This window comes from Episyrphus balteatus, chromosome 3 (genome assembly GCF_945859705.1).
Source record: "Episyrphus balteatus chromosome 3, idEpiBalt1.1, whole genome shotgun sequence".
Lineage (NCBI taxonomy): Eukaryota > Metazoa > Arthropoda > Insecta > Diptera > Syrphidae > Episyrphus > Episyrphus balteatus.
Window position 1 is genome coordinate 40,297,529 of NC_079136.1, and position 13,421 is coordinate 40,310,949.

At 31.1% G+C, this 13,421-nt stretch overlaps 1 protein-coding gene across 1 annotated transcript; it reads left to right on the forward strand.

The window, feature by feature from the left end:
* Window positions 1-4,559: 4,559 nt before the first annotated feature.
* LOC129914959 (uncharacterized) lies at window positions 4,560-5,793 on the forward strand. Its single transcript, XM_055994410.1, has 4 exons — window positions 4,560-4,754; window positions 5,008-5,173; window positions 5,271-5,531; window positions 5,759-5,793. The coding sequence occupies exons 1-4, from the start codon at window positions 4,560-4,562 to the stop codon at window positions 5,791-5,793; spliced, it is 657 nt and encodes a 218-aa protein (XP_055850385.1).
* The last annotated feature ends 7,628 nt before the right edge of the window (window positions 5,794-13,421 follow it).

Here is a 13,421-nt window from a genome sequence, read left to right on the forward strand (position 1 = left end):
CAAAAAGACATGAATTTTTTACGCTCATGTCTTGTTTTCCCTCCAAAATTATAAGTTATAATTTTTACCCAAGCTAATTTTACCTAGGCCTAAGCCAATTTTACCTTAGGATCTAACATAAATTTACCTAGATCTAAGCTAAATTTACCTAGGTTCTAAGCTAAATTTACCTTAGGCCTAAGCTAATTTTTTAGTGACGCCATCAAATCACCTTAGAACTAAGGTGATTTTGTGTTAGTTTTGTTAGAATTGCCTTAGTCCTTAGGTAAATTCTCGCTTTTTACCTAGGACCTAAGGTGATTTTGTGTTAGATTTTTGGAATTGCCTTAGGCCTAAGGTAAATTCGTTCTCAGATTCCGTTAGAAAGCGTGCTTGCACATGATTCTCTTCGTAAATTCATGGCGAGCAGTTCAGTTTAGTGCTAAGAAATATTAAACGTGTAAAAATTGTTTTAAAAAGTGAATTATAATATCAATAACCAAGGAAAAACAAAGAAAAGAAGACATAAATACTGTGAACCAGTTAATTAAAACAAGCGTTTTGGAAAATATATCAAAGTAAGTAAGTAAGTAAAGAAACAATCTTTTTTACAATTTTATCATTATATATTTGCATTTTTATTTCACTCGGAGTAAAGTACTTATTCAACATTTCTTTTTTATTTATTTAATAATACAAATCGTGTGAACTACTCCGTTAAATTAAATTTATCTTACAAAATAAGTTTTATTTTGGGCAAGTTTCCTTTTTTATTTGATCTTTGCTTCTGTCCATAAAGATAATTCTGTGATTTAAAATTATAACTATGAATATTGCATTAAAGCAGCGTGGCAGCCGGCATGATTATACCTTATTTAAATAAAACGAAATCGAAAAAAAAAAAACTAACCAAAAAATCAAGAGGCAACGCTTGAAAATTGGAACAAAAGGTATGCTTTGTACATAATTACATATCATTATTTTGCCATTTAAGTACCAGTCATTTATAATTTTATGCCCACAGAAAGTATTTGCTCTGAATTTTGAATCTATATACTTATATGTTTGAATTCAATGAGTTTCTGGCTTCATTTTGTTCAATTTTAAAATACTTAATTTTTTCTTATCTATTAAAGTTGTTTTTCTTACATATAGACTCATTAAAGCCGATCAACAATTCAAAAATCACCATTCCTTGACGTAGAATAAGACCCAAAACAAGAGCTGATAGAAGAAACGTGAAAAAACGAAAACAAGATTGGTCAGGAGTCAAAGAAATAGGTATGATTTCAATCAATGATTAGATTTTTAAGTACTAGCCCTATATATGTATATCTATGCCGCCGGGTACAAAGTGATTAAGTCAAAAAGTTGTAATCTTCGGGTTTTCAACAATAAACACTTTATTCTCTTTCATTGCGCATCAAAAACATAAAGCTAGAGCAAATCATTTCTATAAAAATAAACCGATCTGTACTGAAAACCCCTTTGTACCCAGCGGAAAAGTCATAAGAATTTGTCCACCGAAAAGTTTTAATTGTTTTTTTTTTTTTTACTTTTGGGAGCTGATAACTCAGCAGCTTCACAAAGTCCAAACTCATTTTACATGAACTCAATTCGAAGACCAATTTGACCCAATTACTTACTTACGTGGTTCATTTTGTTCAATTTTAAAATACTTGTTTTTTTTTTTTAACTCTATTAAAATTTTTTCCCTATACTTTACATATAGACTCATTAAAGCCGATCAACAATTTAAAAATCACCATTCCTTGACGTAAAATAAGACCCAAAACAAGAGCTGATAAAGAAGAAACGTGAAAAAAACTTCAACAACATTGGTCAGGAGATAAAGAAAAAGGTATGATTTTCAAATTTCAATAAATGATTAGATTTTTAAGTATATGTACTAGTCATATATCTATGCCGCCGGGTACAAAGGGATTAAGTCACAAAGTTGTAATCTTCGGGTTTTGCACAATAAACTCTTTATTCTCTATCATTGGGCATCAAAAATATCAAGATAGAGCAAATCATTCCTATAAAAATAAATAGATCAGTACTCAAAACCCATTTGTACCCAGCTGAAAGATATAAGAATTGGTCCATCGAAAAGTTTTAATTGTTTTTTTTTAATTTTTGGGAGCTGATAACTCAGCAGCTTCACAAAGTCCAAATTCATTTTACATGAACTCAATTCGAAGACCAATTTGACCCAGTTACTTACTTACGTGGTTCATTTTGTTCAATTTTAAAATACTTATTTTTTTCTTAACTCTAATGAAATTTTGTCTCTTTACTTTCATATAGACTCATTAAAGCCGATCAACAATTTAAAAATCACCATTCCTTCACGCAAAATAAGACCCAAAACAAAGCTGATGGAAGAAACGTGAAAAAACTTCAACAAGATTGGTCAGGAGTCAAAGGAGTCAAAGGGTATGATTTTCAATCAATGATTAGGTATTTAAGTACTAGCGATATAGAAGAATATGTCCACAGAAAGTTTTTATTGCTTTTTTAAGTTTTGTTAGCTGATTGCTTTGCAGCTTAACAAAATCCAACCCCATTAAACATAATTTTTTGAATTTCATATCTAAATTTGTAACAAAACTTAGTTAAATTTGCAATCTACAATTTTATCTTTAACTTTAATCGCAATCGATTTTGTTGTATAATTAAAAATTACAAAGTTTGATTTGAAACAATTTTAAAGTAAGAAACTTTCTCACTTCTACTCGGCAGCTACTGAGTCAAGTTTGAAAACTTTATCATTTTGAATTAAACATTTCAGTTTTTCAAATCATTCTTATTCTTGATCTAAGGATTATTCTACTTTTTTTCTATGAGCTATAATAATTTTTCAATTGGCCCCGAACTATTAAATAGTGATGGGAACTATCCAATAAAAAGAAAAACTATGAATTTAAAATATAAATTTAAAATATTCATTCATTCGATAAATAATTCATTCATTCATTTATTTAGTTATTATTTTCATTCGAATAATTTTTTTAATTGATAGTTTTTTATTCGATAGTTTTTTCATTTGAATAATTTTCTTAAACGATAGTTTTTTCATTCGAATAGTTTTTTCAAACGATAGTTTTTTCGTTTGAATAGTTTTTTCAAACGATAGTTTTTTCATTTGAATAGTTTTCTTAAACGATAGTTTTTTCATTTGAATAGTTTTCTTAAACGATAGTTTTTTCATTTGAATAGTTTTCTTAAACGATAGTTTTTTCATTCGAATAGTTTTCTTAAACGATAGTTTTTTCATTCGAATAGTTTTCTTAAACGATAGTTTTTTCATTCGAATAGTTTTCTTAAACGATAGTTTTTTCATTTGAATAGTTTTCTTAAACGATAGTTTTTTCATTCGAATAGTTTTCTTAATCGATAGTTTTTTCATTTGAATAGTTTTTTCAAACGATAGTTTTTTCATTTGAATAGGTTTTTCAAACGATAGTTTTTTCATTTGAATAGTTTTTTCAAACGATAGTTTTTTCATTCGAATAGTTTTCTTAAACGATAGTTTTTTCATTCGAATAGTTTTCTTAAACGATAGTTTTTTCATTTGAATAGTTTTCTTAAACGATAGTTTTTTCATTCGAATAGTTTTCTTAAACGATAGTTTTTTCATTTGAATAGTTTTTTCAAACGATAGTTTTTTCATTTGAATAGTTTTCTTAAACGATAGTTTTTTCATTCGAATAGTTTTTTCAAACGATAGTTTTTTCATTCGAATAGTTTTTTCAAACGATAGTTTTTTCATTTGAATAGTTTTTTCAAACGATAGTTTTTTCATTTGAATAGTTTTCTTAAACGATAGTTTTTTCATTCGAATAGTTTTTTCAAACGATAGTTTTTTCATTCGAATAGTTTTTTCAAACGGTAGTTTTTTCATTCGAATAGTTTTCTTAAACGATAGTTTTTTCATTTGAATAGTTTTCTTAAACGATAGTTTTTTCATTTGAATAGTTTTTTCAAACGATAGTTTTTTCATTTGAATAGTTTTCTTAAACGATAGTTTTTTCATTCGAATAGTTTTTTCAACCGATAGTTTTTTCATTTGAATAGTTTTTTCAAACGATAGTTTTTTCATTTGAATAGTTTTCTTCAACGATAGTTTTTTCATTCGAATGATTTTTTTTTAGTGATAGTTTATTTGATAGTTTTTATCCGAATGAATAAATGAATGAATGGATGAATGAACTATCCGATAGTTCAAATCATTCAGTTACTAACTATCGATAGTTCAAATCATTCGATAGTTTCCATCACTACTATTAAATGACTAAGATAATTCTTTTTGAAATTAAAATACTTAATAGATTTAGTTCCGAAATAAAAAAAAAACAATTCTTATTCTTATTACAGTCAACAAGTTGAAAATGCATTGCGTTATCTGCTCAGAAGAATTTAATTGCTTAAAAAAATTATTCATGCATTTGAAAATTCTACATGGTTGTGATAAAAAAAGCAATTTGAAATGCTTTGAAAAATCATGTCAACAATATTTAATGGATTATCTTCATACAAAAGATATTTAGGGGTCGTACATGGCAGAGGTCGTAAAAATGTTTCCTACAGAAACCGAGATGCAAAGGGTTTGCGACGAGCTGAAACATAACCGGGACTGGGAAACAGTTACTAAACAATGGATACACACTATGCCATTCAGGAGGGATATAATTTCCCAAAGCTCTGACATTGACCTCCAGACAGTCCTTCAGGAGTGGCCGCTTTACAAATATTCACGAGCGCCAGAACTGGTAAGAACATTTAATAGGTTTTTATAAGATCAAAAAGCGTAGAGCGCATTTTGTTAAAACGATCGACGCTTTCTGATGTAACCATTTTTGATATAAGCCAATTAAATTGGGATAAAAGAGTATTTTCAGTTATATAAACTGTGTATATATTTTATATCACTAAAAAATTTCTTTAACTTTAATTAATTACATTGATGTACACAATATCTATAATCTTCTACATAATAGTATGTTTTATTCTGTCTATTAACAGATTGCCATGGATTACAATTTTATAAAACCGAATAATGGGTTCGACTTCACCAAATGGGAACAATTTTTGAAAATAGCCCTAGAATTGTTCACAGCGAGGATCAAGTGCAGCGCTCTTAAATCATTCCTCAATGAATTCAGGGAGAATATTGACGACCTTGACATAGGTAGAACCTTGTTTTTATTTAAACTCTTTTTTTTTAATTCTGTTTTATTTTAATTTTTTAATTATTTTTTACTTATGCGGTATTAAATTATTTTCAGATAACGTCAATATTGGCTATGCAACTCTGTTACATGGAGTGTTGCCTCCATCATCGCAGCAATTCCATGGTAAATTGAAAAAATTCACAATTGAAGATACAAGATCGTCTTTCACTCTGGAAGTGGAATGTGCAAACCAGATCGAACCTATGCTAAAAATAAAAAGGGAGGAATGTTTAAAGTCGAAAACAAAACTGCAGCCCTTAATAATTGTTGTTGGTGAGAGATTTCATTATAATAATTTTTACGTATCCTTGGACAGTATTATGTTTAAATTAGATACATATTTAGAGTGTATTATTTTTTATTTAAAGCTCGTTTATGTTTTAAATATTCAATACCCTCCACAGTGTTTTTCGGTATGGGTTTTTATACAAATGTTTTTCTTTAATATTCAAGAAGGTAAAAAAATACCTTCTGTTTCAACTTTACTAAATGATATCAATGCATTAATTAATTAAATTATATCAATGTATTATTTTGTACAGTCCAAGTTCTACGTATACAGTACTGGACAAAATAAAATACGCACTATCCGAACTTTCTTATTTATGCTTTTCTCGCTCCCCAAGTCATCAATAAAATATTCTTAAGTAGTGATTAAGAAAGTCTACTACTATCCTTATACGGTTCTGTCGAAATAACGTAAAAAATGCTTGAAACGAGAGAGAAAATAATTTAAGTTCTCACTAAAGAATATTTTATTGATAACTTGGGGAGCGAGAATAGCATAAATGTGAAAGATCGGATAGTGCGTATTTTATTTTGTCCAGTAGTGTATTTAATGTATTGCTGAAGTCAGTTTGTAAAAAGAAAGCATGTTCTTCCATTAAAAAATCTAAGAGTAGTTTATATTTAATCTAAGAGTAATTTATGTTTAAACAAACAAAACGAAAATAAATTATATTTATAATTATAAAATTAAATGATTTTTTTCTTTTTTTCAAAAAGGATTTTTTTCAGCTATGGAATCACCTAAGGAAATAGGTAAAAATTACCTAGGAGTAAGGTAATTCACCTAAGGAAATAGGTAAAAATTACCTAGGAATAAGGTAAAATCTGCCTAGGAATAAGGTAATTCACCTTAGGAAATAGGTAAAATTAGCCTAGGAATAAGCTAATTCACCTTAGGAAATAGGTAAAATCTGCCTAGGAATAAGGTAATTCACCTAAGGAAATAGGTAAAAATTACCTAGGAATAAGGTAAAATCTGCCTAGGAATAAGGTAATTCACCTTAGGAAATAGGTAAAATTAGCCTAGGAATAACCTAAATCACCCTAGAAACTAGGTAAAATCTGCCTAGGCCTAAGCTAAATCACCTTAGAAACTAGGTAAAATCAGCCTAGGACTAAGGTAAATCACCTTAGGAAATAGGTAAACTTGAATTCCGAAAATGTAATTCACCTTAGGAAATAGGTAAAATCTGCCTAGGAATAAGCTAAATCACCTTAGAAACTAGGTAAAATCTGCCTAGGAATAAGCTAAATCACCCTAGAAACTAGGTAAAATCTGCCTAGGCCTAAGCTAAATCGCCTTAGAAACTAGGTAAAATCAGCCTAGGACTAAGGTAATTCACCTTAGGAAATAGGTAAAATTGAATTCGGAAAATGTAATTCACCTTAGGAAATAGGTAAAATCTGCCTAGGCCTAAGCTAAATCACCTTAGAAACTAGGTAAAATCTGCCTAGGCCTAAGCTAAATCACCTTAGAAACTAGGTAAAATCTGCCTAGGCCTAAGCTAAATCACCTTAGAAAATACGTAAAATCAACCTAGGACTAAGCTAATTCACCTTAGGAAATAGGTAAAACTTCGGAGGGGAAATTTTAAATCACCTTAGGAAATAGGTAAGATAGGTAAATTTTATGTTAGGTTTTAGGTAAATTTGAAAATTTTCGATTTGCCTTAGGAAAATAGGCAGAATTAGCCTAGGACTAAGCTACCCCAAAATTGCCTTAGTCCTAAGCAGAGTTAGCCCCCGAAATAGGCTAATTTTACACCGACTTTTCTCTGGGTGATGGAGTAGATGAACAAACATACTGCAGTCGTGAGAAAAAAAAACTGTTTGAATAGGCTTTCACTCACGTAAAAATCGTTTAAAATTGCTCAAATCTATCAATTTGCTTGCAACTTGAAACTTTAATCGCTTTAACCCAAAATTATGAGCAATTTCATAGAACAATTCAAAATATTCCATTCCTTAAGTTACCAACAGATATAAGCTGAAAAAAAAGTTTGGAAAATGTGTGTAAATATTTAAAATTGACACTGATAAATTGCGTATAATCATTATTTATTCAGTTTTTACTTAGAGCTTTTAAACAAAAAATGATATAAAAATGGTTATCGCTAATCAATTTAAAATATTTCTTTCGAAACATTCGACGACGACAATCGTGTTCCTGTGTTCCTAAAAATGCTGATATTGAGCAAATTTATTCTCACCGTTTCGGCTGTGTTATACGTTTCTATTGGAAAAGCAGACGCAGGACTGATTGAAAATGCAGTTACCCCAGTTAAACCACCACCAATTCAAGGATTGAATAACACTTTTGCACTTGAACGTATCCAGTTAACTGACAAACTAAGGGAAGACGCTGTCGAAAAAGCACTTACGATCTTAAACCAATCTGCCAATGTAAGTATAATTGCTGGAGCTGATGCAAATGCTGTAACTATTGTTGTGGAAGGATTTAAATCTGCATTTGACCTATTGGCATCTTGTAGGCAAAGGCTTAATGCAGCCTTTATCGAAGCACACAAACTAATGGCAAACAAGCAACCTGCAGCCGCAGTTGAAGCAATCACTAAAACAGTTGAACTTGTTAAGGATAATATTTTCCCTGTTGCTTATCCTGTGCAAATTGTGAATGGTATTGGTTTGGCAATAGCTGGTGAGCTGGCAAGACCAGGACTAAGAGCTGCCATCGAATTACTTCAACACTGTGGAGCTCTGCTTTTCAAGAGTTTAGACAATGCTAACCAACTGGCAGTTTTAGGAATAACAACTGAAAAATCTGATTTGGCACTTTTGGCTGCTCATGAGGTTTTTAATACTGGTGAAGAAGTTATCTACAAGCTTCTAGATGAAGCAGCTATTAGTGCTTTTGAAGGTTTAAAAGCTGCGGCTACTGGTGGTAAAGTTCCTGTTCAAACTTTTACCGAAAATCTCTTAGACACTGGTGTAACCGATGAAACTCCTGAAGCTCAGATAGTCATTGATGAACTTACAGCTGCATTCAAGGAAGCTTTAAATTCAATAACTGAAAAACCCGCCTTTGATGCCCTCAATATAATCTATCATAGTTTTCTATCGTCGATATTAGAAAATTCACACACTATTGTGAAAGCTTACAGAGCTATTGATGCTGTGGAAAAACTATTAGGAAATGACCCAGAAATTGCTGTTGCTGCATTGCATAAAGAATTGTTAACTGTGGACAATTCCATATTAGCTGTTTCAGCTGATGCACTTCTCGGTATTGGAGCTGCGGGTCATATTGGTGGTAAAAATCTATTAAAAACACTTGTACCAGCTCTAGTTAAAGTTTCAAAAGGTAGAGTCAATCTTTATAATGATATGAATTTAGCTGAAAAAGTAGCAATCGCTGGATTGAGAGGTGGTGATCTATCAGCTAAACAAGGTCTTAAGGCAGCTCGAGCATGTATTTCAGCAGCTTCAAATGCATTGTATACACGGATTATTGATGCTGTTAAAATAGTCTTAAGGGAATTAAAGGCCTATTAAAAATGTTTAACATAATTATAAAAATAAAACAAGATTTTCTAAAGTACTCGCGATATTCGTTTATGAGTTTATTTATTTTATTGTGTTGATTTTGTGTTTATTTGCATAAAGGTCAGGCACCATTTTGACAAATCAGTGCGTGGGCTCTTTTAAACTGACTAACATAATGGGCTTCCGATCCCAGAAAAATCCTTCTTCAAGAGATGTTAGTTTTGCAATGTTTACGATCCTAAGCGTGCTAAGCGAAATTAAAGAAGGAATTCAAACTAGAGTCCAATAAAGCTAATGGAACTGCCGAGCTGTTTAAAGCAGCAGGCTCTACTCTGCTTTACTTATCTTTTGCGCAGTTTTTGACTATATTCCAGAAGAAGACCCAACCACATGCTGCTTCCGGCATTCTTCTTCAGAATTTAGGATTTAGCTTTACATGAGAAATAAATTAAATTGCAGTGTTAAATAATTTCACTTTTTTCCTGTAAATTGAATTTCCAGTAAATGTGAGAACCGAACGAACGTAATTCATTACTGTGTGAAGTTATTAGCCGCGGATTGTGGAAAATAATTTCTTTTTTAAATACTGCATAGGGTGTTTTAATTGTCTTTAACATGCATACCCATTCCTCAGAAAATGAGATGCAATATGACGGCCAAAAATATTATTTTATGAGATATCGAGGGAATTTTTTTTTTTTTTGCAAAAGTATGCACTGAAACATAAAAATGGGGAATCACAGTTCTGCGCCAAGTTTTTGAAAACCTTTTTACTCTTAAATTCTAATAATAGCTTCTACCAAACAAATAAGAACAAGAATTAATTTAAGTTTAAAAATAAATTTAGTTTTTTTTTTTTCATACGAAGAAGTTTAAATGCAGAGCGGAATACAATTTTGACGTGTGAAAATAAAAAATTCACACGAATTCTTTCCCTATAACTTTTTTCGTCTATATTCAAAACTATTTTCCAGCCTATACTCACTTAGGGTGCTCCAGTGTGGTGTGGAAACTAGAGCTGTAGCAAATCTTATGTATTCGTTACTAAAATGCGGGTATTTGCTTCAGTAACGAGTAACGAAACGTTACTTTCTAAACAGTATCGTTACTCGCATGTTTCGTTACTGGGTACTGAAGTAACGAAACATACGAAATACGAAACATACGAATAACGACCCCATTCCAATTTCAATACTAAATCATCCGATATATGAGATACGAAACGAAGTGATTTGTCGCATTTAGATAATTATCTGGAGTTTACTTTTGTCTCGATAAAAACAGTGGCAAGGTATAGTTGTGTTATCGATTACAATTTATACAGAAATATCAAAAGAGACGTTTTAGTATTTTCTCTATGTGGCCGAAATATACCCATGCCGCAACCTAAGTGTTTATGACCTTTTTGTTAATAGTCTTGAAATGTAGCTTAAGAATGTACAAAAGTGTTTTGGTTTTTGAAAAAATTTGTTAATTCAGTGCAAGATTTTCAAAATAATGAAATTTGAAATTCGATTAATTGAAACGTCTTTTTCAAGGCTTCAATTTTTGAATTTTGAAATATTTACAAAAATATAAAAGAGATACTTATACCTACCAGAAAACTAAAGACCACAAATTTTAAGAAACATCTTAAAATTTATTATTTTAAAATGTTAGTCCTGAAGAAGGGTGTAATCACGCCCGAAACGTCGACGAAATATATTAAAATTACCTAGACAGACCTACAGCCCACTTAGGATCATAATTTTGAAATGAAAATTTATAAAATTTAATTTGATAACTTATATAACAGATCGTTTGCTTGAGTTTCTACATGTTCTTATTCTTATAATGAGCTAATTCTTAATCTTATGAACTAGATATTTTGTTTCGTTTTCGTTTATGTGCAATTTTTAGTTTTATAAGTACTTACCTATGACATTTCATAAAAGTGTCATTACTGCATTTTAGTTTTTTGAATTAATTGATCAAAAAAACACTAATACTACTCTTTCTGTGATAAATGAAATTTCCAAAGAGGTGTCAATTAGCTGAAGTGGGGCTCCTAGGGAGCTGCATAGTCTGCCTTGAGCCTTGAAACGCATCCACCACTGTTTACCCCTTTTCAAATAGTTTTCATTTCCGTTGTTCGTATAGTAAAGGTGTGTTAAGCAAAAAACACTTTAATATTTAAAATATTTCATGTCTTATCCACGGCTTTTTAAAGTAAAAAACAAAAAAGATCGAAGCCAACAAATATTTCTGAAATCAGTTCTAGCAAGTTTAGACTACCTAACCTATGTTGACTTTTATCATTTTTGGAAGTCACTTAAAAAAGTTCGACCAAAAGTATGAAATGTTTGTTGCTCAAACACCTTTATTCATACATTTCAAAAATGGTTAAATGTGCAAAATAAAATATAAAATATCAAATATTTTTATCCTTACAACATTGCATTTAAAATTTCATGATTCAATTACATCTTAAATGTAATGAATGAATTTCAGGAACTCTCCCGCCATCTATCGTTTGAATCTGGACTGAATCGGTTAAAGTGATTTTTGATAGTTGACAGTTAAATTGCCTCTGTTCTTCAAAGCAGCAAACCGTTGACATTAAATGTTCATAATAAGGTTTTAAAACATTTCCTTAAATGACAAAACTACAAAGATAGTAAAAATGTATTCGTGTGACTATTTTCTTTTAAAATAGGGTTGCCACATAGAAGTTCCCATTTTAAAAGTGGCAACCCTATGTTTTTTTTTTTTTTTTTCATTTTCACTTTTTCACTTTCAACTTATTTTTCATTTGTCACCAGGGGCGTACACAAAATTGGGCCAAGTGGGGCAGGGGCCCCGGGGCTCCCAACACGCCAGAGCCCCCTAAAGAAGACAATGCAGAGAAGGCAACTGGTTATAAAAGTATCGAAGCAAAAAGATAAGATATTTGACATGAATCACTTCGGGCCCCAAATCACAAGGGGCCCCAAATGAAATAAATGGGCGTATACTTCCTTTTTTATTTGTTTTTATTTTCTATATCAAAGGGGCCCCAAAAATTTAGTCTTGTCCCGGGGCACCGACAACTCAAAGTACGCCCCTATTTGTCACAATTTTCCATGTCAAAACAGAAACCTACAGAAAACAAGATTTTAAGTCAAAGCTTTTTACATTTTTATCAGAAAAAATGAAACCAATACCAACCCTTTAACTTTCTTTATGTCAAGCATCATAGAACCTTACTAAAAATGCTGAACTTACTAAACTTGCTGAATTCCAAATATTATCTAGAGCACTAGATTCTTGTTCAAATTTATTTTTCACCAGTTATGCAAACTCATCTATATTATGTTGCTATGTTGAAGTACAAATATCTACATGCGTGACGCAAACTTCTAACAGATTATTGACTTTTCTGATATCTTTCTAGGAACAGTCTACAAGTCTACAAAATTTTACCAACAAAAACATTTGTTTGATGTCAGTTTCGTATTTTGATTAATTGCAAAATTGAATTTAAAATTGATAGCTTTTTAAATAAATATTGGAAAGTTTTTGAGCTCAACATTTGCGATGTTTACGTCAGTGCCACGATTTTTGTTTTTTGAAAGTGGATACTACAAGAAGATTATACACAAAGAGCTGGTAGGAGATACGAAAACTTAGCTGAGGAAAGTCAAAATCGGACAGAAGATCAGTGAAGCCTTTGATATCGAGAAAGATGTACAACAAGACGATGCGATCATTTCAGCTATAAAACTTTAAGACTTTAATCAATTATGTGTAACTCACAAGTTAACATCAGTGGCAAAGCTTCTGAAAAGTCGCTTAAACTACTGGCTTATGCGGATGATATTGACACTATCCAAAAGGCACAGCGAGCTATCACAAATCTTTCATCCAGCTTCACTGCTGTGTAAATTATTACCTTAGAGCATTGTATGCAAGGACATGTGACGTAGTCTGCAGATATCAAAACCTGCCATAAAACCTTTGAAAAAGCGTGCAAAGTGTGCAAACAATTCCGGCAGATAGTACTGAATTTCGACAAAAATTATTTATTCATCGAAATGCTAATTTTAAGCAACTTTGCCTTTACTACCTGTGTTTTATACATTTTTGTGGGAATAACAAATGCTGGACTGATTGAAGATACAAAAGAATTTTCACTTGGCCGAATTCAATTAACTGACAACTTAAGGGAAAAAGCACTTGAGCAAACATTTGCAGTCCTAAACGAAACTGTAAAACTAAGTCTTAGTGCTGGAGTTGATGTAAATACTGTAAATATTACCGTGGAAAGCTTCAAAACAGAACTTAACCTCTTGAAATCTTGTAGGAAAAATCTAAATGCTGCTCTTATCGCAGGACAAAAATTAGCAGACAAGAATCCTGAAACTGCAATTGATACAATTCGTAAAGCAACAAATG